Below are 27,577 nucleotides of genomic sequence, written 5' to 3'. Positions count from 1 at the left end.
ATCTGTGACGTCCTCAGGGTTTTCTTTCTTACCTCCGTGGTTAAACTAAAGCTGGAAGGCGGGAGAAGTGTTAGATGGTTAAATTTAGACTCCCCAACAAAGTGCCTTAGGTGATAACTTTGGCCCAATGACAGTAGTTGCTTTGTTTGCAAAACACTCTCAATGCTGTAGCTCTGCTGGGTGGTAAATGACTACAGCATCCAGTGCATTCATCATTGATAGAAAATTAACAGAGCAAGAACAATTAGCATGTCATGTGATTGCTTGATTGAGAAAGTGGATGCTCTAGTCACATAAAATCCCATGAAAAACACATAAAAAACCCCCCTGATGATAATTGTGACTGAAGCTCTTGCAGGCGGAGTTCTTTATTCATTATCTATAATTATTGAGAGACCCGACATTCCTTGGCTGACTACTAGACCCCACTTAAAGTCGCTTGTGGGTGTTGATGACATTTGACTTTATCATCCCATAGCTAACTTGTGTTACAGACTATGCAGATTCTGTCTGCCATCTTGCCAAACCTAAGGAACTACCATCTTCAAAATTGTGAATTTAGCTTTTTCTTGCCTGCACCGGCTTGTTAAGACCTGTAGCCCTTAATTTGGTTCCTATCCAGCACCACTACTGTCACTTTATTCCCCAAGTACTCTCTGATAAGGCCTTCGCAAACAAACACTGAGGTTGCAAGTGTCATCTGTGTTTCTTTTCTCGCCAAAGGTACAGTGTAGTATTGACTCTGTAATCTGGACCGCTGCCCATTCCAGGCCCTATGGAAGCTGATATGAGCTGAACTCTGTCACCCCCATCCTAACTCTGACCACACTCCAAATATTACCAGATTTGTGTTATGGTGTTGGAGTTGGATAAGGTTTCCGAAACACTTTTTGTTCGGTGCACCAGTGTTCTCTTATATCCACATGCTTATAAAGATCTCAGTATGTCTGTAGTTAAAAGAACAGCTGCCTCTTTACCTGCAGGATATGGAGTTGTTTTAGTCGATCCTTTCTGCGTTGATTGGCACATTACAGTCTGAAGAAGAAGTTTTTAGTGTCAGTTCGCTATGGCACTTTGGACTGAGAATTTAAGGCAGCGGCTCTGAAACAAATTCTTTGTTATACCATTTGGTTACATGATTTTTCACGAATTGCGTTTTTGTTATGACAGTACATATGTTGGCAGTACTTGTCTTTAAAGTGATTTTAGACATATTTCTGTGGCACATCTGCCTGTCGCACATTTTAATAATTTTCATTTCAGACTGCATAAGTCAAGCCTCTTCTAAACCTCCTTTAAAAATTGGTCCTCAAAATGTCCATAATCAATCCATCAACCTCTAAATCTAACCTAACCAGAAAACTGGTTTTCATTGGTTTTTCTGACATGTAAATTGCATGACACATGCTTCCCAGATTGTATTTATATTGAACCATCATCATGTGATGAAAGCAGCTACTTTTAATGGCATCTAACCCCTCCTGCATTAAATTTGAGAATGTCTGACTGCTATGCACCTGCTTCCCTCTGTTTGCATCATGTCCCTGAAGACTGCAGCGACATGGATGAGCCACCATATGTCAAAAAATAGTAATTGCTCTTGTCCAGTGTGTTGTTGCAGTCTGTGCCATAGTCCACTGTAGCAAACCACTGTAGCATGAGTAGGCCCTCCATCTGATGATGCAGTGAACCCACAGTGAAGGAGCATGGCCCTGGAACAATGTTTCCTTTAACCTCTGTTTTTTTTTGTTTGTTTGTTTGTTTTAGTTGTATTTATTTGCACATACACAAGACTGCATACAATCAAGATAATAAACAGGTGTAGCCTCAAGCATGAAGTGGGCCATGATTTTTGAATGTTTAAACCAACATTCAAATTGTCATGTTATTATGACCTAGCATGTAATATAGATGTATAGTACACAGGCGCTGAGAGATGGATAAGCCTTAGATATTGTGTCTGCAGTAAATTAATACCTGGTTTATCCAAAGTGTAGGTTACTGCAGACCTGCAGTCCTACCACTACTGTGGTGTTTGGCATTTTGTCACATTTTCATGATGTTAAATTATTCATGTTCTAATTATTTCACTGCACTGTCTGAGTCGAAGCCTGGCCTGATAAATAGAATACAGTCTGATATTGGCACCTTCTGCTAAGGCTGTCAGTGAGTGTTTTAGGACATTTAGCACTGCAGGCTGCTCTAAAATATTCAGTAAATGAGTCCAATGCTCCAGTTTTTGAGTGTGATAGTTCTGAAAGGGTATGCTTTTCAGGCAGCAGCTTATTGGTTTATAGTAAGACTCTTTCATTCTTTGAAAGTCAAAGTGCGACAAGTTGTGTGGATCCACCATAATAAGAGACTGTTTGGTGGTTTGGTCCCCAGTAGTTTGTAGGAGAGACTGTGTGCCTGACTTTGAAAAATGGGTGAACATATGTCTACCTTCACCCAGCTGTAATGATGGAAGGAGACTGCCTGAAGCTGCTCATAATGGTGGTAATCAGGTTAGATACTCTAGGGATTTGGAGAAGGTGACTGCATGTGTTGTCTTATTGCAAAACATTATGCATGGTCTCTTTTGTGTGAACTGGCCAGCATGGCACAAGCTTCACTGTACCTTTACCTCAGCAGTACTCTGAGGTCAGATCTTCGTGCATACAGCGAAAGTCACTGCCAAACTGGATGCTACAATTAATCAAAATACTGTACTGTGAGCTGCATTTTTTTTTTTTTTGTAATTTTAAAACAGCCTCCTCTAGATAAGGTACAAGGTTCTGTTACACAGAACGCATGGGCTTTAAATCACCCTCTACATTTACATGTGTAACTTTTCAGGCCCTATTTCTGTGTGCAAAGATCGTCATATGTAGCACTCTGACAAATTGCTATTTTGCTGACCTGGAAACATGCTTTGCATGTTCACAAAGTATTTTTGTGCTGGCGTATGGCTTTGGCACAAGGGTTGGAGGCATGGCAGATTGAAATGGGAGGTGTATTTCAGTGAGGGAGCGGAAGCCACGATGTTGCTATTTTGGTAAAAGTTAAAGTCATTGTGATAAGAGGCCCAATGTAAAGCAATAAAGCAAGGCCAATCACCTGGCAAATTCTGCCATTTCCGCAGATAGATGTTGGGAGACTTATTAGGCATGCCAACAACTTGACCGCTCCAGGACAAGTAGTAGCTTCCTCTTTGCAACAGGAAGCAACAGTTATTATAGGAATTGTGGCTTTGAGAAACACAAAGTGAACACAGTTTGTTAGTGAATGCAAGAGCTTCAGTCACAAATAATCATAATGCCAAGACGGCAACAGACTTAAATAGTGTGAAAAGCAGGCTATGTTCCAACTATCAGCAGACATGTTGTGTTGTTACCATCGTGGCTCTGTATTTATTTTTCTGTTTAAATATATGCGCATGTTGCTGTGGCCCATTGCGTCCCCTGTCTCTTGTTAGATGAATGGTGTGCAGGTGCTGGAGGCTCCTTGTGGGGGTAATTAAAGCATGTCATTACATGGGCAGTTAAATTGTCACTGTACTGTTGAACCTGTTTGAAATGATAATGGGACTCGGCTGGAAGCAGTGCTCCGTTGCTCTCCAGCCAGGCCGCCTGTTGCTTTGGATCTGGAATCAGCCCCATTAATGTGTTGAAGCAGCTCTGTAACTGCAGTAGCTGAGTTCTTAGGTGAATAAATACCTGGACAAGTAGGTAACAGACCTACAAAGGTAGACCAGTAATGTTCATTATACAACAATGGCAAAGACACAGTGTTGACCCTACTTGTCATTGTTTGAAGCTTTAAAGAATTATGGTTGGTTCTTTTTAATTTTGTGTTTGGCCTTGGTTAGAAAAGAAAGAAATGAGGCATCATATGTTGTTCATCACATTTGTCAGCATGAATATGACAGTACAAATATGTTATATGACCTTTAGGGTGATGAAGTAGACAGTTAACATAAACTGTTCTCAGATGAGCTGTTCAAAACATCAGACTTCATATTGAAGCAGCCTGTCTCATGCATGGCTTAAAGAAAATTTGCTGATGACACCTTATTTCACATTCTGCTGACCTCACTGTTTTGGAGATCTCCAGAAATTGAATTCATTTCAATACTTTAGGCTCATGTGAAATTTCAAATATTGCTTAGTTCTGCCTCTGTCATGGACCTAGTTGTTAAGTTAGAACGTCCTGCATCTTGAGTTCACTCTCTCCCTGTTGCCAACCACTATGCGGCTTATTTTTTGTTCACAATTAAGTGTTGTTGACTTTGATAAGCAATAAACTAGCGTATGCCGAGTTGGACATGCCAGTGTATCATATTTAATTTGATATGTTGTTTCTATGCAAGTGTGCGTGCGTAAACCTGTTTGTTTTGCATGTTGGGTTGCATAGTCTTGGATCATGCTGGTTAATTAGCACCCGGAGGGGAGGGGTTTGTTGTATTGGAAGTGCATGGTTAATGACCCTGTTGGCATAGTAGCAGCATGCTCAATGGGCCGTGTGTGTGTACACAGTCGGTGTGTATGCCAGCCAGCCAAGTGCCTTGCCTTCCATGCGACATCTCTTGGCACACTGCTCTAGTAAGCAACTGTGTCCAGAACTCCCACCCCTCCACTCCCCTACCCAGCAGAGCTATAGTTTGAATTTATTGCCAATACACACGCCTCTTTTCAACTGGCATCTGAAACCACTTCCTCAAATCCAGATCCTAATTCCAGGAGTTAAATTGACTTATTACTTCAGGAGTCCTACGTCAGTGGTTCTCAGCTGTGTGCCATTGAGGCCAAAGTGTCTGCAGGGTTTCTTTCAAACCTTTCCAACACCACACCAGCTGATTTCACTGATTCTCCCTGATTGAAGGCGCGCAAATCAATGAAACCAGTTGGCGTAGTGTTTGGTTGGAACAAAACCAGCATGCTCATGAGTCTTGATGGCACAAGATTGAACACCACTGCTGAGCCAGTTTAGCTTGGCACATGTTTGAGAACCACTGTCCTCAGTGAATGTTTTGTCTGTGAGCAGTCTCGGTGTCTCACCTCAAGGACAACTTGTTAGCAAGAAGGTTAAGGTGGTAGACAGTGGGTGGTGTTCAGGAGAAGGCAGTAACAGCCTCACTGTTTACTGGTAACATCTGAGACAAGATGAAGGCCCTTTGGCTGGAACATCTGTCTGTACTGGAGATGGGACTTAAGCTCCAGATCCAAGCTAGAGCTGTCATGATACTGTAGTTTTATCCTTCAATATTACATTAGACTATCCTGACACAAAGTAGTCCCAAAATAATGCTCAAATATAATTTTTGATTAACTTGTGAGTTGGAGAATGAAGGTCTTCAAGCAGACCAAACCCAAATATGCAAAACAGTCAGGTTTGGACTTGTCTTCACATTAATGATGTCATGGCCTAGTATTGTGATAGTTAAATTTTACTTATTTTGAAACCTATCAAGGTTACTGAGCTCAAGTTAGGCTCAGCTGAACTGGGAAGAATAAATGGGTCAAGCCAAGCGCAGCAAAGCACAGAACTGCCCTGGGTGGATAACATAATGAGTCTCAACCATCCAAAAACCAGTGTGCATGCCAAGATCTTGACGGTATGAAGGGATTTTGTCACTGTAAGTCTTTAATGCTTGCCTTTGAACAGGTGGGGATATTCAAATCCTGTCATCTCAATTGCTTTTATGTTCATGACAGCCCCTGGACACTTCTTGACAGTAGCTCAAGGTGGATATTAACACAACTGACTGGTGAAGATAGCAGGTTTCCTATCTGTCTATCTGTCTGTATCTCTATCTGTATCTATCTGTCCTATCCTATCTGTTGGGCTGAGCTAGTTGGACCAACATTTGCCATGCCCCTGTGCTGTCTTTGTCTTTATGTTGTAGGACTGTTTGATTGTTTTCTGTTCACCATATTCCTATAGCTGACACTCCAGCACAGATCTTGGAATCACAGCATTCAACACACAGGTACTGGGCTATGCAGTTTCAAAGGGGAGAGCACACTACCTTGTTATAATGTGGTAAAGAGTGATGAATGCCCCTCAGCTCTCCAAAGAATAACTTTAGCCTTAGGAGTTCAAGACAACTCTTTTAACGCTCTATAACCCATAATATAAGAGCAGTTCTCTCCATTGATCATGTTTTTGTTTATATTTGACATCAACACATTAGATTCAAGACATGTGAAACTAATAACTCTATGGGTTATTAGTCCTGGCATGAACTCGAGGGGTTTTATTCTTCCTCAGTAGCATCCTTAACATTAGTTAACAAAGTGGTGCCCACCCCCATTTGAATCTGCATAGTCTGCCTTTGACATAATGGATGACATTGAGGAATCATTGGAGCCATAATTAAGGGACACCCCTATATATGCTGGCATTCCTTTGCGCTACTGGGGGTTGATGGTATAATGAGTATAACATCCCTAGGGAGTAAATAGAATAGGGCCAGACTCCCACTGGTTAGGACAGAAGTCTCAGGGTTTGTATTCATCTTAATTGTGGTGAATCAAGCAACTTTTAAAGCTGCTGGCCTGTCATTTTTATTTAGTATGCTTAGTGTAATGACAAAGCTCGTTTATCTGTGTGTTAGAGCCATGCATTTGTGTTACGTGGATAACCATGGCCCATATACATCTATTGACATTAACTCTTATGACAAAGAATGTAACTGTTATTAGTCCAGCATGCATTAGGTATTTTAGAAAAATCGTCATTGACAGAAAAATGCTTTCACTGGTGCCAGAAGGCACCTTGTGGGTTGTTGCCACTGTCCCCCCATCTCAAGGGAGATGGCATTGCTGAATGCCCTTGCTGGAATAGCATAAACTCAGCCCTAGTAAAACCAAAAGCTGGGATTGACATCACAGATTAATGAAGATTACATGCAGTGATTACTGGCCAGGGGATGAATTGAGACGACCTCATGTCCCTCAGAGGGCAATAAATCAGGAGCTGTCAGTGGAACTCCCTATGGAGCTGGGGACGGGAAGGCGCAGAAGGTAGCGTACATTCAGTTCACCTCGCAAAGACATGGGAAAATTGGCTCTCGGTCACAGTCCATGAGAAAGGTTTCCTGCTGTTGGGACAAAGCGATAGATGTTTTTGCATTTCCTAGAAAGGCAGTTGTCTGCATGAACGAAAGGAAACAGAGAGCCACGTCTTGGTATAATTCTTCAGTCCAGTCAGCATTTGAAACCATACAATATTCCTCATAGCAGAAATCAAAACTCTGGTCTATGCTATCATGTTGGTGTACTGCTCCATTCATAAGTTGCAGACTAATTACGATCTTACATGGGATTATAGTCTAGACTTAGATCTTGCATCATTTGTGTTCTTAGAATGCAAACACACACCCACACACATAGACAGCGCTGACCCGTCTTTTGAGCAGAAGTGTGCAGATCCATTCTTAGTGACCCCAACCTGCCCCTGTTTCCACATCCCACTGCAACCTCTCTCTGTTCCCACTGCCTTTATATTTAAATGGCCACCTTTCAGTCTCCTCTCTCTCTCTCTCCCCTTTCACCCACTCATCCCTTGTTTGGCGTGGGAACCTGTGGCTCTCCCCAGACACCCCCACCCACCCACCATACCACCACCAGTGTCCTGTGCCTCCACAAGCATGGCCCTGTGTGACAAGTCCTTTTTTTCTTTTTCCAACCTAAATGAATATCTGGACCCATGTTTACCTGCACTCCCGCAGTAGCCAGTGAAAGAATGAGCATTGTGTTTTGATGGTATGTGGCTTGAATCGTTGCATCACATCAAACCCTGATTGACTATGCATATGTGAGACATAAACATTCAGTTATTTTTTTCAACATGTCCCCCTTTTTTCTCTGGGTAAATCCCCTAATCCACCAGGGGAAGGGCTGCATAGGGTTTTGGAGATTTGACTGTGGTGGGACATAGCCAAGGGTTCTTCATGGTCTTGCTTGCAGTATTTCTTCCAATTCTGTGTGTGGGTGATGCTTGTTTTAAACATTGGGGGTGGATAGGTAATGTGAATTTTGACTTTAAAAAATCATTTTAGTCTTAGGTGTAGTGCAGTCAGACATTAGATTGAGGCTTGGGATTGTTAAAACCACTGGTGGCATTGTTTGACCTCACTCACACAACTGTCCTGACTTGGCTTACAAGCACACATGCTGACACTAATTGTCCCTGTGCTGACAGTGTCTCGTCATTGACAGGGGTTTTGGTTGGGATGGGGGGTGACTTACGGTGTTGGGACAAGGGTCTTTGTTCAGTAGCCTTTTCCCTTCCCTCCCCCCACTCCTCTTTATCCCCCTACCCATCCATCTAGCTCCAGCCATTTGGGCAGCTGTCATTTAATCCAGCTAATCACAGACTGGGATGGTCTGTGGGAAACAACACTGGTCCCTGGCTTTGCTCAACCCCAACACACATTGACACAGGGGACTATTCATTCAAACATTTACAAGATGTAGATATGCAAGCATGTCTGGATTTCAGGCAAATGCCAATTCTGATAGATGAAAGTCACTATATGACCACTTTTTTATTTTAGTACTGATTCTGTCACATAGTAAGGTTTGACCACTGTTGATACAGACTGCAATGTGCAAACACTCGGATAGTCTCATGCCTTATGTGCAGATGTCACCTCATGTCCCGTTCCCAGATGCGCAACATTTAAGATCAGCCTATTAACACACACACACATTCCCGCTCGCAATAGTTTCTCTCACGCATGGACACATACACACCCACCCACATGCTCAGAATGGGGCAGCCAGCCCACCCTTTTGTAAGGGGAGGGGGGGCGGTGGATGGGTGGAAAGGTCAGAAGCCGCGCTGCATGTCGTGGGATGATCCACGTTCATGTCAAATAATCCATCTTTCGCGAGGCTGCATCTGTTGTGTGTCTGCGGTTGGACGGGTTGACAGAGTTACCGGCAGAGCAAGCATCGCCCACAGCCAGCCTGCCTGCATGCCTTCCCTCCCCAAAGCTAAGGCTCCCAGCCTCTTCTTTCCTTTAGCCCTCTAACCTAGTTACATTAGGTTTCCATCTTTTCCTTTTCATCTCTAGGCTGCAACCATCTCCTCTCTTCAGCCTTTTCTTTGCTTCTCTTGTCCTTTTGGCAGCTGCCATCTTGTTCAGCTGTGCCCCCCTTGCCCTAATGGTAACTGTAACCCAGCCCCTCTACTGTAGCTCACCCTGTCCCGTTATCCGCCATCCCGTTCTCTTCTCACCCATGGTCTTCCACAATAACACCCCCCCTCCCCTTCCTCCCACCACCACCCACAGCCAGACAAGCCTGCTTAATCCCACAGCCCAGCAGCGACCAGCCTGACCAGCTTGTTGTTGGTCCCCCAGATCAACAACACACACTCACACACGTTGAACGGTTTCCCCTCACTGTGTCTCTTTGCTTCTTCATTCAAGCAACCAGAAAGCATTGAGATAACTCATCTTATGTTTGTATACTACCAGCCTCAGGGCAACATCCTTTCAATGACATTACAGTAGAGGTCACTGGCAGTCAAACCATGGCTACTACAACTGCCACTAACATTGTGGTGACGTAATGAGTGCTATTTAGGTCATCTGGTTGCCTAGCAGTGTGCCCTGCAGCACACCAGCTAGATTTCCCCTGTACTGCTGGTTAGCCTGGTTAGCCTCTTGTGTGTGTGTCTGTGTGTGTGTGTGTGCACGTGTGCATGCAGTCAAACTGGTGTCAACTGTGCAGAGTGCTTAAGTTTTGTGACATCATTGGGCTATCATTGAGTGTGCTATGAATATGAAGTGAATACCATAGTTCCATATTTTTGTCGTACATTGACTTGGTAAATTAATGAGGCAGCTAACATTCATACTTACAGAGCTGGTTAGTCACATGATACCATCAAGATTGTTCATTACTAATGTTGATGCAAAAGTAAGAATCTGTGTATTTCTAGTTCTGATTATAATCCATTGAGAGCTGTCTGGGGGTTTGTTCTGGAATACACCGCTAGGAAAAGCACTTAGGCTAAATGGCATGATTTTATGGTTTTGTTGTTTTTGGCTGGACTGCATGGAGGGGCCAGCCCTGCAGATGAGAATGCCTCTGAGTGAGTGACTAAGTGATCAAAGTTACAGGATTGATCGGCTGACCAAAGGCATCACTGGTAAGCACGAAGGTGTCGGAGCAGTAATGGCGGCTGTTGGACTTTCATTGGCTGCTGCTTGTGTTGGAGTTTCCCCGTTGGCTGTTGCTCTTTCAAAATGAATCGGTGCACTACAGCTTAAACCAAATTTATCGCACAGACACGAACACACAGCAGAAAGACAGAGAGAGAGAATTTGCCTGTAACCGGCGCTGAGAAATACGCATCCGTTGTGAACAGCCAAGCTCCTGCGTGCACGTGAATATAAGCTTTGTGGCATGTCTGCATAAAATAAATCAGTGCTATTTACATGTATAAATAATAAGGTTTGAAACCTGTCAATGTAGGTCAGTGTAGTTGCGGCCCAGCCATATACTAGGTATTGACCTTGTCTTGTTGTTGTACAGTTAACTGTGATGCATGTAGGGTGGATTTTATCTTGTAAAACACAGTAATTTCCCCATCAGTTCACCTGGCTATTTTGCGATTTCTGAAAGGCGCTGCAGATGTTACATGGTAATGGTGCACACTTTTTTATGATATTGACTTGGCATTGACACAAACACAGATTGGACACTGGCCACTTGAGGAAACCATCAAACTCTGCTGATTTGCGTCTCATAAACCTTTTGTCTTTCATTGCTTCCCTCTGTTGCTGTTTCTTCCTTCCTATACCTTCCTGTCCTTTCCTTTCCTGTTTCTTGTGTGTGTTTTCTCAAGTAGCCTTCACAAAGATTTGAGATAGTGACCAAAGTGCTATGGACAGTCCAGGTCCATGATGCATTCAGTGGTGAATTGGAAAAGCATAACATGGTTTGAAACAACATAATCCCCTTACGCTTCTTATTTACCTCACTGACAGCCAATATTAGCTGCAGGAGGTGAGCCCTGTCTGTGGTTGTCCTTGGTTGTCAAAGTGACCTTCTTATGTCCTCATGACATGTCATTCCCACTGAGTCTTTGTTTTTTCTGAAGGAAAATCCATTTTACTCCTTGCATTTTTTTAAATTTTTTTTTTAAAGTTTAGTTTCTTTTGAGGAAAGCGAAGATGGATCTAGAGAAAAGGCGACACTGCACCAGGTGATTTTCATTGACTATCTTACCTTCAACAAAAAAAGGAGGAACCTCGTGGCCACCTGTTGTTGTAATTCTGTAAGTCCAGAAATGTAAGATTGTGATCGGAACAAGTCTGGCAAGTTTTTCATCAAACAATGTGGATCTGCCATATTAACCTACTTTTACTTGGAACACTAATGAATGAACCCGCCCTCAGTTTTACAACAGACAAAACAGGATGACACCCCTTGACTTAACCCTGATAGAAGGCAAGAAAACTTCCCCAAAAATCCACTGATAATGGGGGGAAAGAGGAAGACCTCTTGGCCAAGATTTCTTTACAGTAACATGGGGCAATAGCACCAGGCATGGCTGCAAGGACATCTGGAAGCCGCAGAGCTCCAGTAGTAGGATATCAGAGGTATTAGTTGGTCTAGAGCCGGGGTGCCAACCACTACATCAAATGGTTGCACCTGCTGAGCAGAAGGATAGTTGATACAGGCCATGCAGTTTAAGCCTGTTCCTACTTATGTAATCCTATAGTCTCTGATTGCTTTCCTCTCCATAACTCAGTCCTCCAGCTTCTGAACACCTCTGCCAGTTTTACTTACCGTATCTTGCTTCTCCATCTCTGAAACATTGGGTTTCATTGGCCGTGTAACTCAAGAACACCTCCAGGCAAGAGGGCCAAATAGCATACAAAAGTCAGTAATAGTAGAATCGATTTTGCATCGTGTGCATGACTTTTATTGCTATTTGGAGTTCAGTGCGGGAATTTTTTTTCACTCATGTCTCTCTGTGTGTGCCTGTCTGCTTGCATTTATAGTAGCATTGCATGCCTATGGCTAAAACCACTATAATCTCAATTACTCTCCCTGAAGTTATGAAGCCAATCATGATAATTGGTCTCAGTGAATTTGGGAACGAAATGCAGGCGGCTCAGTAAATTGTTCCTGTCGTAGAGGTGTGTGTAGCAGGGAGGAGACAAGAACAGGACGCTGCCAGCATATTGCCTTTAATGATCCCATCACATTGGATGCAGTGGTGATTATTGAGATTTGAATAGATTGGTTGTACAGCTTTGAAGTGTGGCAACAGCTCTAAGGCAGAGTTTTATCGCCTGAACATTTCAAGATAACAAGATGATTAAATTTTCACAATGGAAATGATTTTGTGTTCACACTCAGAGAATGGCTTTGATTTGTTTTTTTTTTTTTTTTTCCTATATCCATTCTTTCTTGACATTTGCACTGATAAAATACCAGCTGATCACTGAGTTATGACTATTCTGTGCTAACATGCACACCTCATCTGGTCAACTCACAGCGAATGTAAGCAGACAAGCGTGTGCTGTAAGATATACATTCAACAGCTGTGATCTGTCACGGTGCTCATTAAACGGCAGTGGAACATTAATGGCAGCACTTGTGATAGTACAGCCGGTGTTAGGATTACAGTACGTTATTAATCGTGCAGCCTTAGGTGTAAAAATTATACATCCTGATCCATGCTTAATAATATCCCCTTTACCATGTGTTTTAAACCACAGGCAACTTGAAAAATCCTTTACCAGAGGTCTGTTCCCTTACTACATTTGTAGAAACCTTGACTTACGTTAACCATGATAATTTTATTTCAACATTTATTGATGTGGATAAGTATACTGTGACTGAACTTTAGAGCAGCAATGCCTGGCAGCATCCAGATTATACAAACACTGCTCTACATCCCACCTATGGTTGCAGCATGATTCAAACAACAGTACATAATAAGCCGCTGGACAGCAGTATAGAGACTTGGTATCTTGTGGTCTGAATAAAGAGTTCTCATATCAGCTTATCTGGGGAGAAATGGACAAATTCCTTAGGCTTGTATTGGAATCATGAAGGAAAATGCTGTTTTTATATTGCTGAAATGAACGCCTGCCTCTGTTCTGACTTGGTTCTCTTTCCTTTTATCTCTCTCCAGCGGGCATACACACTGATCGTGGAGGCCTGGGACTGGGACAACACCACACGCAACAGTGAGTAAAAGCGCACACACCTGCCATTGCTGTGACTTTCATGGTTGCTACTGAGGGAAATGTTAGCAGTGTCATAGTTTGGCCTCATCTGTGAGATTTCAAAGTTTCTTTTTGCTTAAACCGATATAGAGAATGCATGTGTTTAAATGTCTGTCATAGGCGCAGAGTCGGCTGGCCACTTTACAGTTGCCAGTCACCTGAGGGTAGTTTTCATGATGGTCAGTCTCAGATGTTAAATCCAAGGCCTGACATATCAAAATTGTTAACTCTGCAACTAGTTATATAGACTGTAATTGTTCCTGTGTTCCCTTATTTTCCAACCTCTTTGGGTCAGTGGATATGTTCTGTGCATTGCAAGTCTTAGAATGTATTAGATTAGAATGTATTGGATAGCCATGTTACTACACCACAGAGACAGACAATAATCATGGAAGAAAGAGGGTATGATGAGAGGTTATCATATGATTTGAATATGTACTTTCAATGTGTTGAGTACATGGCATGCTCTGTAACATGGTGAGCCACCTAAGACGCCTCACAGGATCAGAGGCTTGGTTCTGAGGCTGCGTCGCCTGTGGGCGTCAACGCTGACCAGCTGTATCCTGTTTTGCTTTGACCATGTCCGCCGGGTGGACTCCTGTACAACCCCGTTTTCCAGTTTTAGCAGTAGCCTAGTCTAGGAGGAAGAGGACCCATTAAGCAGTGTGGAATCATGTGTCTCTAGGTGTGTATGAGGCTTTGATCTGCGGCAGCAGTGGCACTGTTGAATCGTTACACCTTGATGTGCACGAGAGCACGCCTGTATGTTAGTGCATGCATTTATCCATCCAAGTGTCCTCTCTACTGCAAACTGACACTGTATTTACGTTAGGTCATTACATCCTGTTTTGTCCGGAACATCAAAAGCGCTTCCACTTGTGAATGCAGACAATGGACAAGAAATAGATTTGACATCATAGCTCTTTGATTAGACTATTGCATCCTCTGTGTACCCTCCTGTTGCCACATTTAGCCTCACCAAAATGGGTTTTACAATAGTTCCTTTCTGATGTTTATAAGGGAATTGGATGGAAGGCCCACACAAAGAATGAGAAACCCAACTCTTACATTGCCAAACTGTTACAATTAAGTGAAATAGGTGTGTTGTGGGCCCAAGGAAACAAGGAACCAGCAATGTGTTCCATATTAATTTATAGAAATGAGAACATGCAAAACGTTCCCTTTTTACTGTTTGCCAAATGCTACAGGGAAGTTGGGGAAACTGAAGTCTAAAGCTAAGCCAGATAAGACCCATGCTGTGTTGCATGATGTTAGTGTTAAGGCCAGGGAGAGGCTGCTATTTCGTCACTACCATCAGCTGACTTGAACCTTGATGTCATGGGTTTAAGAGACAGTCTTGCAGAACAAAGGCTCCTTTCAACTTCTTGTGGAAGATCGCAGAGGAATCTGCTCGTAGCTGTGAATATCTGTAAGGTCACAGTCAGAAAGCTTCTGTAGCCACTGCCTCACAGGGGGTAAGGGCCCTCTGGGATGGGAAACAGGGTCCAAAATGAACTCTGAGGCCCACCTGCCAAGGTAGTGCATAGATGACAGTATTTACCTGTTCAAAATAGTTTTACCAGCCAAAATATTGAAGTTGGAATATTATATTACACATCATTCCACAAACAAAATAAGTCATTTCATAGAAAGTCATAAGGGAATCAGTCTCAAAAACTGTCTGCAGATAATGCAGACAGTTTATTAAAGTCACATAAAGAAAATAATTATTATTTCCCTCTGCTTGTCCTTGTTGTTCTAATCACTGTCAATTAAACAACAACAGCATCAAACTGAAGCCAGCACCTGAGTCATCTGTGCATCTCCTCACTAAACATCATCAAGGCTGAGCAGGGCTGGTTGTATTTACCTTAGCAGAGTTATGCTTATCATCTGGTGATGGTTTGACTCTTGGAGTATTCATCCACATTGTTGTATTTTTGGCCTCCAGCCACTAAATGTTCAACACTTCTTGAATGTTGCTTGGTCACTAGATTGATGTGCATGAGCTCTAATTTTGCTGTAATTTCATAAGACGTCTATCTCTAGAGGACCAGCTGCTGGGCAAGATCCTTTTCTTGATTAGATTTTTATTTTCTCAGAAAAAATATATTTTTGGATTCCTAGGCGGTAGAGGAACATATTTACCTTCATTTGTGACTTGGTGGTGTTAATTGTCGGCCTTGGATGGCCATTCAGATTTGTCATAGTAAATGTCTTATTTCAAGACCGAGTTTTTTCCCTCTTTTTTTTTTTTTTTTTTTTTTTTTTTTTTAGCCTTTATTGGGTCTTTAGGCCAGGGTATGTTTTTATATCCATTATTCAGAAAACATTTTATTGACACAGTAACAGGCTTGGTGTTACAGGTCAAGATCATGTACCCAAAGTGCCAGGTCTAAATAACGTCCATTGGGGAGGTAATTGTGGAGTCTCATTTAAGATCCCTTCATTTATTATCTAGGAGCTAGGCAGACAAATCATTGCACATCCCTGATGTACACATATTTTTACATTTATATGAAATAGAATGGACTTTGGTCTGTCTGGAATCTATAACTCATGGTGGCATCTTGAGCTAAATTTTGGGCAAAGACAGTCAAGATTGAGACGGCATTCATCAGCACCACTACACCATCAAACTTAACCCAGCTTTATAGAATTTTAAATTTCACTTATTTTATACTGTGAAAATGTAACCTCACCTTTAAGTTTCAAATTCAGAATATATTTAATTTATTTAATTTGAGTATATATTGGCACAACAAAAGAATCATGGATGCATCAAGCATGTCTTCCCTTTGAACAGATTTTTTTAGTTCTTCCACACACAAAAGTAAGCACCTATTGTCCTGCCATAAAGGTGAATTAGTATTTGTATTGCTACTGACCATAGCATCGAGCAGTCATCACATCATTAGTTGTACTGTTTTTGTTGAAAAAAATGCTGAAGTATTTGTACCATATGTCAAAATGATTACTGGTTAAACCATGATGAATTTTGCCTGCCTTTTATTTAGGATGCAGCATGAATGCATTGCTAGTTTTTAATTAACAATTAACTGTAAAAATACTCAACACTGTTTGTACGCATCATACACTGGAGTAAAACGTGTGCTTTGGCCTGAGTCAGCACTAGCCTCATGTCTTGGCCAGCGTAAGAGCCTACTAGTGTAGTGTCTGTCGATTGAGATTCCTCTCCTCCAGCGTCACGTCCTCCAATGCGGCTCTCTTCCCTTCCCTCTGTGTCCTCAGGAAAGCCAGCCGGCTGTTTGCCTTGTGTTTATCGAGCAGGAAGTGGGGTGGACTGGATGGCCGGGCTTCGTGTTTAGACACCGCGGCAGCAGGGCCCAGCTTGGGCCTGGAGCCCATTGTTCTCTATCTGGAAACTGCCGGGGGTTATTTCTGTTATTGTTGCTTAATTCTGTCTGACATTGTGTCAGTCCTCAATAGAGGAAGGTGTGTGTGTGTGTGTGCGCGCGAGCCTGCTTGCACACTTCAAAATATCTGAGTATGGTACGTCGTAGCCCTAAGCCATGAAGAAAAGGAAATCACGGGCCCCCTATTTCCACAGAGATTGTTTGCCAGCTTCGATCCCACTGTGATAAAGATTGCTTTCTTTGTGGAAGCTGGCGTTGCAGCGGGCCCCACAGAGGAAAACAGAATGTTTAATGTGAGTGTTGGCGCACAAGAGGCTAAATGGTAGCAAACTCCCCACTGACACTGAATGGCATTGTGCATACAGAGAGCCTAGAGGCTGTGGAGGGTTTTTTCGCCATTGTCAGAAAATGGATCGATTTGCAAACAATGAATTCCAATTGCATACTTAAAATTCAGTGGGTTGTGTTCTCCATGCACCACAGTACCACAGTTTATCCAAGGTCCACTGAAGAGTGTGCTGTCGACTCCATAGAGCATGGAGCAGGATGATTAAGAGATGGGGGTCGGTTGCTACAGTGTTAACCAAGTGCACTTCACCAGTACAGAAGGCATACAGTAGTTTGTGAAAAGACAAGATGGAGGTAAATGAGAAACATTTGAGCTTTCTTTAAAAAAAAAAAAAAAAAAAAAAAAAAGCATGACAAGGATGACCTTTTTCACTGATTTGTTTGTTTGTGTCTTCAGAGTTAAGGGGTTATATGAAAGCTGGAATGAGTTTCACTGTTGCACTTAGAGGATGAGTTACAGGGTGCAGAAGAGGGGAAATGAGTAAGGTTGAAACTTAATGGTTTATGGGTCAGGACCGTAGAGCAGTCGTCTTGTAATCAGAAGGTTCGTGGTTCAAGCCCCGGCTCCTCCACAGAGCGTGTTGAAGTGTCCTTGAGAAAGACACTGAACCAAGAACTGCTCCTGAGGGGCAGCTAGGCACCTTGCACGGTAGCATCCGCCATCAGTGTGTGAATGTGTGTGTGCGCGTGTGAATGGGTTAATGTGAGGGAGACATTGTAAAGCGCCGTAGAAATGCAGTCCATTTACCATTTATGGTACCTTTTGCCTGGTCTTCTCCCTCCATTGGCATTCATGGTGGTCTTTCCATTCTTCTATTGTTTCTGTGTGTGGGAGTTGTCTTTGAAGAATTCATATGTGGGATGGGTTGAAATGCAGAGGAGGGGATGTTCTGTATGTTTAATTGATCTGCTTGGTTCTGTGGTCAGATTGTAACGGCATATTTGCATCTAGAAAAATCTAACTGACCACAACCCCTTTTCTCCAGATGAGGAGGAGCTGCTGATCGAACGCAGCATTCACACTGGCATGATCAACCCCGGAGACCACTGGCAGACCATCACACATGACGGGCCAGTGGCTCGACTCATCTACCGCATCCGGGTACGGTGTGACGAAAACTACTACGGCAGCAAGTGCAATAAGCTGTGTGTTCCACGTGATGACTACTTTGGCCACTATCGCTGTGAGCAGTCCGGCAATCGAGTTTGCCTGGAGGGCTGGATGGGCCACGACTGCAGGACAGGTGAGTTGCCAGTGTGCTAGAAAATGTCAACAAAGTTTTCCTTACTTGCTGATTTATTTGAAATGTTTGCATTCAAGTGTTTGTTTTTGGAAGTGCTAAGTAAAATTTTCCTCATGATATGCAGTGTGCAAAGGGCTTACAATTGTAAAAATAAACCACATGGTGTTAGTAAAAGCAATGAATAAACATGTGCTCATTGTAACTCCATCAGGTGATTCCACAGCTGCTGCCACAGCAGCCCTCCATGGCTATCTTCCATCAAGCTAAAAAGTGCTTAACTAAATTCAGTTATGGGTGTTAAGTGGTGCAAGAAAATGGAGCCTCACTGGTATCTAACTCCCACCTAGCTAAATCCAAAATCCTACTGAGAAGCTTAAAAAAAAAAAAAGCTTGACGGAAATGCAAAGTGTATTGCATGCTTATGTAAAACTGCAGAGGAGGTAGCTAGTCAGTTCATGTTTGTGGGTGGGGTGGGTGAGAGTGGGGGGCCTCCAATAAATCACCCAACTGACCTTAGAAGACTAAGGGTGAAAAGAGGAGGGGAGAGGAGAAGGCCTGGGTTGTTTTTTAAGAGGGGAGCAGTGTTGTACATGCAGGCAATAAAGTTGTCCCCCCGCCCAACCCTGGTTAGAGTGCCATGAATTCTCAAGTCTTGTTGCACTTGTTAGAAATGATAGCAAACAAACAAGCCTCTTCTCTTCAGTGTCCAGTATCCTTGCCGTCCTTCTCACCTTCTCACAAACCTTTTTCACAAACCCTTTCAAGAGAACAAGATGTTTGCATGAGTAAAAATGTGATAGCACGTGTTTCGAAAGAATGACATCGTCTTCTTAAAAAGGTTTCTCTGTGTTTTTCCTCAGCAATCTGCAAGCAAGGCTGCAACCTGTTACATGGTAGCTGCTCTGTCCCAGGCGAATGCAAGTAAGATCAACACCGATATCTCTTATCTGTCTCGGTTAGAGATGTGATGTGTTAAAGATTGCACCTTTTTTTGAAATATAGCTCACTTCCAGTAGGAAATGAGATTTGTCCTGCTATTTTGTGTTCCTGTTCACTGTCAGTCATATTTCATGTTATTGGTTTTCAGCATAAGGTCCAAGCTTCTTTTTCCCTTTGAATTCACACACCTTTTCCAGCAACTACACAGAGAGATACTCTTTTTACTAACTGAATATTCAACCGTGTTAGGATTATTCAAAATCTAGGTCCAAGAGGCAAGGAGGTAAACAGAGACCTGAAACTGTGACAGAGAATTGGATGGTGGATGTCAGATGCCTGCTTTTCTGTCAGCCCTCCACTTGCCTCATAGACATTGCCACCACAGTTCAGGAGAAAAGGGCAATGGCACGCCTGCCTGCTTGTATTTTTAGCTGCCGAAATCCTCCACAGAATACCAAGCATCTCGTCAGCTCTCTGTGGCTCGGACAGAAGAAAGAGAGTTGTCGGTGTGTGAATTTGACCACTGAAAACGTGCCAGGAATTGTCTTATCCCTTCCCCATCCGCATTGCAGTCCTCCTTGAAGGGCAGGGGGCAAGAAAGGAAATGAATATCCTAGTGTGTTATGTACATTTCCCAAAGTGGAAATGACTGGTTGATAAAGTGACGTAGAGCGGCTACATAGCTCAGCGGCTCCAGGATATGGTGCATCCTGTCATTACCTACAAAATCCCCGTCCCCAGATGCACAGAATCACTTGTGTCTCTTCATCAGAAGAGGATTGGCTCAGAACCAAGGAAAAAGAGGGATGACCAGTTTTAGGAAACGGGTACACATTCATTGTTTTGGCGCTGTTGATCAGCAGGCTATAGCCTTATTCAAGTTAGCAGGAAGACAACTCAAGGGAGCACCTTATTTTTGCCAAATCTGAAGTTGGTTTCAATCGTACAGGAAACTGAGATGCATACATGACATACATGCAAGATCAACAGAGAAGACTTGCACATCTTCAAATACTGGCATTAATATGCTGCAGGGCTGAGCTTGTTGAATAACCCAAGTTGGCATTAAATCCCTTACCATCTTTTGTTACCTGCATTTAATCCCAGTTCCATGGTCTCTGCTATATTTACCCAGTTTGCCATGGGTGCAAAAGAAACACTAAAGCTGGTACATCAGTGTTGTTGCATCAGGACAGTGAAGCCTTTTATGTCAAGATCCACCAGGCTTGTACTGACACATTGTCAAGGGCTTGCCGTGTCCATAAATCATGTGGGAAAGAGATGTAACGTGCTTAGCACCACTCTGAAAGTTTTGCAACCCTTGGCAAGACAGCAGTGAGATGAGTGCTACAGATGTTGGAATTCGGCATGGCACAAACGCCATGCCTCCACCCGTTTGAGAGGTGATTACTCCTTGCGTACAGCCTTCACAGGTTGACTGTTGACAGGATTTCACCCAAGATGGCCCCTTTGGATCGCTCCAAGCCTGTAAAGCATGATTGTATTATTTACTTTCTTTTGTCATGCTAAGGTCGTTTCATCAGCATTACCGCTATAATTACTCAAGCCCAATCGAACTAATTATATATGGTCGAATAATAATGCCAACTACATGTATGCTCAGATGCCCCCGATACACACACACCCCGTCTACCCTGGGAATGCAGAGCTTTTTGAACACCTCGTCTCCTAGAGAGGCAGCGGTGCCGTCTGCAGGAGAGCACACGCTCAAAATAGCAGCCAATTGACAAGACAGCTGGCCTGACGACACCACAGCCTTGGAATAGTAGAGTACTGTCATGAAGCTGCAGACGGGCTCCCATGCATACTGTATACTCACAGCAGCCCCCAGCTATTTGCTCTCAGAGCCACCATACCACCCTCGTAGCCCCCCTCACCCTCGAACCCGAACCCAAGCACAGAAGCCACTGGAAGTATTCTTAACCCCTCCTGCCCTGGAATGTCACCCCTTCACTAAGATTAGTTGGCAGGAGGCCTTGGGCTGGATGGATGGACTGATGGATTGACACAAGAGTAGATGTTAGGTGCATTTCCACTGTTGGACAAGTTGCTCTGAAGGGCTCGTTCAGCCTTTGATGGTAGATGTTTTTGTTTTTTGCAATCTTTTCCTTTCATCGGTTTTAATAACGGAACCTACCACCAGAAAATATCCTTCTTCCCCTTAAAAGCCTCTTCAAAAGGAAAGCTTTTTTTTCACAATGCTACGAATTAGGGATGTCAAATGGTGAATTTTTAAATAGCAATTAATCTCAGAATTTCAGTAATTGCGGTAGACCTTCTTTCACAGCAGCCATTTTGGCATTAAATAGTAGGATGAACACAGGTGTTCTTAATGACATGAATTATGGGTTTTAAGGGAGAAAATAAAAAGAAAACACCTGATTTATGCAAATTTAAAAACACTGATCACATGCGAGTAATGTATTAACACTAACAGCTCCAAATATTATTGGTCATTACATTTGCATTTTATCCATTTAGCTGATACAGTTATCCAGAACAGCTTCCAACAAGTAAGTCAGTGGAACAAGCATAGAGTCCTACCTTGCCAAAAATTATATTTGAACATTATTAGTTATACCAGATAGTAACTGACTGTGGGATTGCTGGGATTTTTAAAGAGCAAGTAGCATGAATAGACAGGGTAGATCATCCATGTTCGACATATTTTGATATCTGTGTTTGACAGGTGTAACTATGGCTGGCAGGGACAATTCTGCGATGACTGTGTGCCTTACCCTGGGTGTGTCCACGGGACCTGCACCATCCCCTGGCAGTGCAACTGCGAGAGGAACTGGGGTGGCCTACTGTGTGATAAAGGTATTTAAAAAAAAAAAAGATTATGTAGGATCATACCCTGTACTGAAAAATGCAGACAACACAACACAACCTTCTCCTTAGATCACCTCTACCCCTACAGCCCTCTCCCTCTGTCCCCTTGAGCTATATGACAGAAAAATTCCTATTTTATACTGCTTTAAATTCCACTGTTCCGCTGAGTATTTTATTTATATTTTTAAAAAGTATCCTAAGGGGAATTTTCAGGTGCCATTTCTAAATCTTGCAGCTTTCAAACTGCTCAGAAACATTATGAAGACCACACACCAATAGCAAAGATAAATGTGTCATTTCAGTAGCATAAAGTTAGAAAGGTCACCCATTTCAGCAAAATGTTTTTCATCAAGGGCAAATTATTTTTTCCCATGAACTGATCTGACACACACACACACACACACACACACACACACACACACACACGTTATCAGCATTCATCAGTTATGGCATCCAGCAGCCGACCTCATTTCAGTCTTTCCCTTTCATTTATGTTTCATGTCGACGTTCACAGCTATTACAACCTTCCTATGGCTAAAAGCGCCTTGACTTCAGAGGGAAGGCTTTTAAATCTTTCTTCATTGCAAATCGACTGGGTATCCAAAGGCTTCACAGATTTATTAAAATTATCAGGGTATGAATATACAATAGAATCATTATGGAGAAATGTAATGTCATAAATGAAAGGGAATGATACAAGTACAGTATAAAGGCTTTTTTTAAAAACACATTTCTCGAAATTTGATTTGGAATCACTCCCTGGATTGACTTGATTTTGAGATGTAATTGTCCCTCAGCCCTGTTCTGTGTGACTGCTGCGGATAGTGGTGACTGGATAGTTTTACTGCCTGTGTGATCTGAGCAGCAGCAGGGACACCTGATCTCCCCACGTCCCTTCGTCACTGAGGGCTCTTTGGGGGATGAGAATGGGTCCTGAGATCCCCAGTGGAGACAGATCCCTGCTCATTTATTTACCAGCCTTTAGGGTGACCTGGCCTTTAGCCTACAAATGGTGCTCAAGGATCAAGTAGGGTGCAGTTTATTTTGCGCATAAAGAAACGACAAAATCAACAAATGAGAAGGAGAGGGAATAATAGAATGCTCAGAGCTGGGGAAAACAGAACCTAAACACTTGGCTGGTAGACAGAGATGCGTCATCATCAAATAATAAAATCCGTCCTCCTAGATGAGAGAGAATTTAATTAGGACTTGGGGGAACTTTATTTGTCTGTTGTACCTTCTTCTGGTTGATTTTAAAATGATCCACAAGTGTTGTACAGCTTTTGTACAGTTTTAAGGACTTAGATATTCAGAAAAGATGTTAGAAAGTGCCTGTCTGCTCTCTGTAAGATAAACATTTAACAATCAGCTAACATAATCCAGTGTCAGCTGAACCAAAATTTGTATTGACAGGTATCTCTAACTTTAACAACAAACCCATTACTCCCCAAGGAGCTCAGGCAGCTGTTTAAGTGATACATATTGGCCGTCCATGTGGCCTCTTGGCCCCATGACAAAGTTATGTAAATGGCTCATAGATATCTCATCCATATTTTTAGGCTGTCAGTAACCTATATCATCACATGAGTTTTGTATTTTTTTTAGCCTGTCATCAGAGCCAGTCATAATATCAGCCAAGATGAATTTTATAAACTTGTCTCTCTTGTTACAAACATTGCAGGGACAGTAATTAATAAGTTGGTAGGTTTAAGAGGTATAAAGAGAGGATGGACTCATTTTTTGGTAAGATTGCTGTATAAAGTGTATAATGCAATGCAGCCGTGTGCTTGAGAAAACATGCTGTGCCCCTGTCAAAGCTGACAGGCGGCCAGCTCTCTGCAGACTCAGAGAAGCTCCCTGGAAACTCCAACAGCACCAACAGGATACATGAAACAAGCAAAGAGCTGTGTCACCAAGTGGGTCTAATTAACAAAGTGTGAAGAGGCAGTTGAAGCTGACTGAAGCTTTGCTATGAGTATCTTTTTGACTCATCCTAATGAATACCAGTGGCACCACAAAACAGGCCAGCAATGTAAAATATCAGCCCATTTCCTTTTTCCTTTTAGGTCTTAATTTACATGTTATAGTGTTATAGATATCTACCTGGCTAGGCAGCTAAAATTGGCAGTCTTCTTCTTGCCTGCCATTTGCCTTCCATGCAAATTTTAGTGTTTTATTTTTTTTTTGTACATGTTTCATAGTTGTACGAAATTCCATCACCTCACCAGTTAAATATATTACACAAACAGTTACAAAAAGATTTTTTGGCTTCTGGAACTGCAAAAGGAATGAATGGATGAATTAATTTCTTCTTGTGCAGCCCCAATATGTGATTTTAATCCAAGAGGGGAAAAAACTTGCGTCATATCCATACATACCCCTTTTCCACCAAAGAGGTTCCAGGGCTGGTTCGGAGCCAGTGCCTGACTTCGCTCCGGTTCTTTGTTTTTCCACCGCCCAAGCACCGGCCAAACTGGTTCCAAATCGGTTCCAGGCAAGCACCAACTTCGAGCAGGGGCTAAACAGGGGCCAGAGAAAGTACTGATTACGCGACCCACAGCGTCATTGGTGGGCGGGGTTACAGACTCAAACGGGAGCAGCGAACGCTATAAACGTGTAGCTAAACACAGTTGCCGTTCGTTCCGACCACGAATACGACGGGTAGCCGGCAATAATTGCGTTTTTTGCCTCTGGATCGCAATGTAGGCTTGTAAAGACACGAGCAGTATTTGCATCACTACGGTGGGTCGTCCATTTGTCGTCCATGTTTGTTATTGTGATTCCAAGCGAGCGTCTCGCACACCCACATGATCACGTTTTGCACTGACGTAATGACGTGGGTCTGACTTGGCTCCGCTTGACTCTCGGCCGGTGGAAAAGCAAACCAGTTCTTTGTTGGAACCAGTTAAGCACTGGCTCTAGCACCAGCACTGAACTAGCACCAGGTGCTTTTTGGTGGAAAAGGGGCAACAGAGTGCTACATTTAAGTTTGTATGTGCTCAAATCTGTAGAATAATGATCAGTGAATTATCTTGGTGTCACTAACGTGTGTGTCTGCTGCTTCCTCAGATCTGAACTACTGCGGTCGCCACCAGCCCTGTGTGAACGGAGGAACCTGCATGAACACAGAACCGGATGAATACCACTGCGCCTGTCCACAGGGCTACTCTGGCAAGACCTGCCAGATAGGTGAGACAACCAACCCTACTTTCTTTAAATGAGATGGTCCTCTTTAGATGGTCCTGCTGTTCTGTCAAATTCAGCTTCATAAGACACCATGGAACTGAAGTGATTGCTGTAGGGAAAGTCTGACATTGCTACAGAAAATAATAATAGGAGACAGAAAATAAAGTGGAATCTAAACAAAACAATAGCTAGTGGCGCATTTGACGTTCCACTCTTCACACCACGTCCTCTCCTCCTCCCCACCAGCCGAGCACGCCTGTGTTTCTGATCCTTGCGCCAATGGTGGCACATGCCATGAGGTTTCCTCAGGGTTTGAGTGCCAGTGTCCCCCGGGCTGGGAGGGTCCAACCTGTGCCAACGGTGAGTAGCTGTACTGCCATGCTCTCTCATAAGTCTTTTAGCAGAGGATCTCCATTTCAGTGTACTAGTGTGTTGCTTATTACACAGTAGCAGTGGTCAAGAAAAATGCTGCAGTGGTGTTTACGTGCCATATTTCATGTGAATGCCAAACAGCTGAATGAACACTGGACAAAGCTGTGGCAACAAGCTATGGCAACGGGCGACAGACCTGCATCCACTTTTTCAGTGGTGTTTATTGTTCACCTGGCAAAAGTGTAATTGACATTAAGTATTTGGCTCTTTCTGACCTCATTGTCTGTCATGCTGCAGCTCATGTGATATTTGCTTCTTTTGCTGCAGGTCAGCACAACCGGCATGTGCAAATTCATGTGCCAGATTTAAATGGCACAAACTGGCCGTGTGCTGGTCGAATTTTGGAGCGCACTCAGTCATTTTCGCTCTGTGCACAGCTTCCACACTCATCCAAGCATTATATCCCTTCTCCAGCTGCTTTCTCTCTTCCCTCATCATTTTCAGTTTTTTTTCCCCCATCTTCCCTCCTGAATACATTCATGTGATCATTAGTGATGCAAACATTGACTCTAAGGCAGCTCGCTACACCACTGAGCTTAATTTGGAAATTGATGGTTCCTTCTTAGTTGGACAAATCTGACACCTAAACACATACACACACACACCAGTCATACCACATCTTTTATCTTCCATCTCTTAAGCCTCTCGTCGCTTAGCCATCTTAGTGTTGTATTTTTTTTTTTTTTTTTTCAGGGTGGGTGGGGCTTTGATAAGGGCTACTGGGATTAGACCCACCACTGATAGCCATCAGAGGAAGACACAGTCAAGGCGGATTTAGATAATCTTACCCTCACTTTGAACCAGGCTGCATTTGTCATGCCTATGATTTTTGGAGCATTGTGGGCACACACACATGCACAATACTATCATGACAATATAACCCCTCCACACTTCTTCTTTCACTGTCACTCTCACCATCTCTTTTATGCAGCTTGAGTAGACAGATACAGTCTGAAAAAAATGTTGTTTTTTTGTTTATCAACCTAAGCTGCCCCACTTAACATGTAAACCAGTAGTTGACGGGTGTTTGTGTGTGTGTGTGTATTCTCAGAATTGGACGAGTGTGCCTCCAGTCCTTGTGCCCAGGGTGGAACCTGCATTGACCGGGAAAATGGCTTTGAATGTTTGTGCCCCCCGCAATGGGAAGGGAAGACATGCCAGATAGGTGAGAGTTGGATTTTGAACTCTTTACACACACGCACACGTGTACACACACACACATACACACACAAAATCATGTTTGCATTCAAAAATGAATCCAAATGTTCTTCTCCTCCTTATTCACTCATACCAGAGAGAAAGCATACCATTCTTAAACGGTGTGCTCAGTGAATTATTTTCCCATTGAAGAGCATCAAAGTTCTGTTTTTACCTACACTTGTTATTCACATTTCCAGCTTTTGCATTTTTTGTGTTGCATGCTGTGTATTAGGATTTCAATTTTGTTGTTTTGTTCTGTTTATATGCCCTTTTTCCTTCTTATGCTTTTCTGTGAAAATAAATAAATATCCTCTCAAACACATCAAGACACAACATCAGTGGTCTTTGCCTCTGTTGCCCTGGGTAACTTAAGGTTGTAGGTATAACCATGGTTCTCGGATCAGCATGAGTTCCTCACCAGGGGAACTCTTCGTGCATATCCTCATCAGAGGCTCAAATAACATTATTCCAGCCCTACTTGGCTGGCACTAGTGATGCCTACATCAGGGGGGGATGGGACCCTCCTCCTATGTCTTGGGCTGACAGTGTCAGTTCTGGTGAGACACTCAGTCATGCTAATCAGAGAACCAGGATTATACTTAAAACCACAAGGTCTCTTTGATAGCATTTGTTTTGTGTCTCACAATGGATAAAATACTGGCTCCTGGATTACCAGACATGCATGTTAAGAAGACACCTGTCCCCAGTGGCACTTGACAAAGGAGGAGCCACGTTCTGAGAAGAGCCAATATTGAGGA

General features: G+C 42.9%; 1 protein-coding gene across 2 annotated transcripts in view; it reads left to right on the top strand.

The window, feature by feature from the left end:
- Positions 1–27,577, top strand: part of jag2b (jagged canonical Notch ligand 2b) — a 54,213-nt gene that overhangs the window by 7,443 nt on the left and 19,193 nt on the right. For both annotated transcript variants that reach the window (XM_030047086.1, XM_030047085.1), the window contains exons 3-9: positions 13,147–13,201; positions 17,952–18,209; positions 19,070–19,130; positions 21,859–21,989; positions 25,071–25,190; positions 25,434–25,547; positions 26,671–26,784. In XM_030047086.1, the coding sequence (XP_029902946.1) occupies positions 13,147–13,201; positions 17,952–18,209; positions 19,070–19,130; positions 21,859–21,989; positions 25,071–25,190; positions 25,434–25,547; positions 26,671–26,784 (853 nt within the window). The remainder of the gene's footprint in view (positions 1–13,146; positions 13,202–17,951; positions 18,210–19,069; positions 19,131–21,858; positions 21,990–25,070; positions 25,191–25,433; positions 25,548–26,670; positions 26,785–27,577) is intronic.

This window comes from Myripristis murdjan, chromosome 24, assembly GCF_902150065.1.
Source record: "Myripristis murdjan chromosome 24, fMyrMur1.1, whole genome shotgun sequence".
Taxonomy (NCBI): Eukaryota; Metazoa; Chordata; class Actinopteri; order Holocentriformes; family Holocentridae; genus Myripristis; species Myripristis murdjan.
This window is presented reverse-complemented; position numbering and strand designations above follow the sequence as displayed.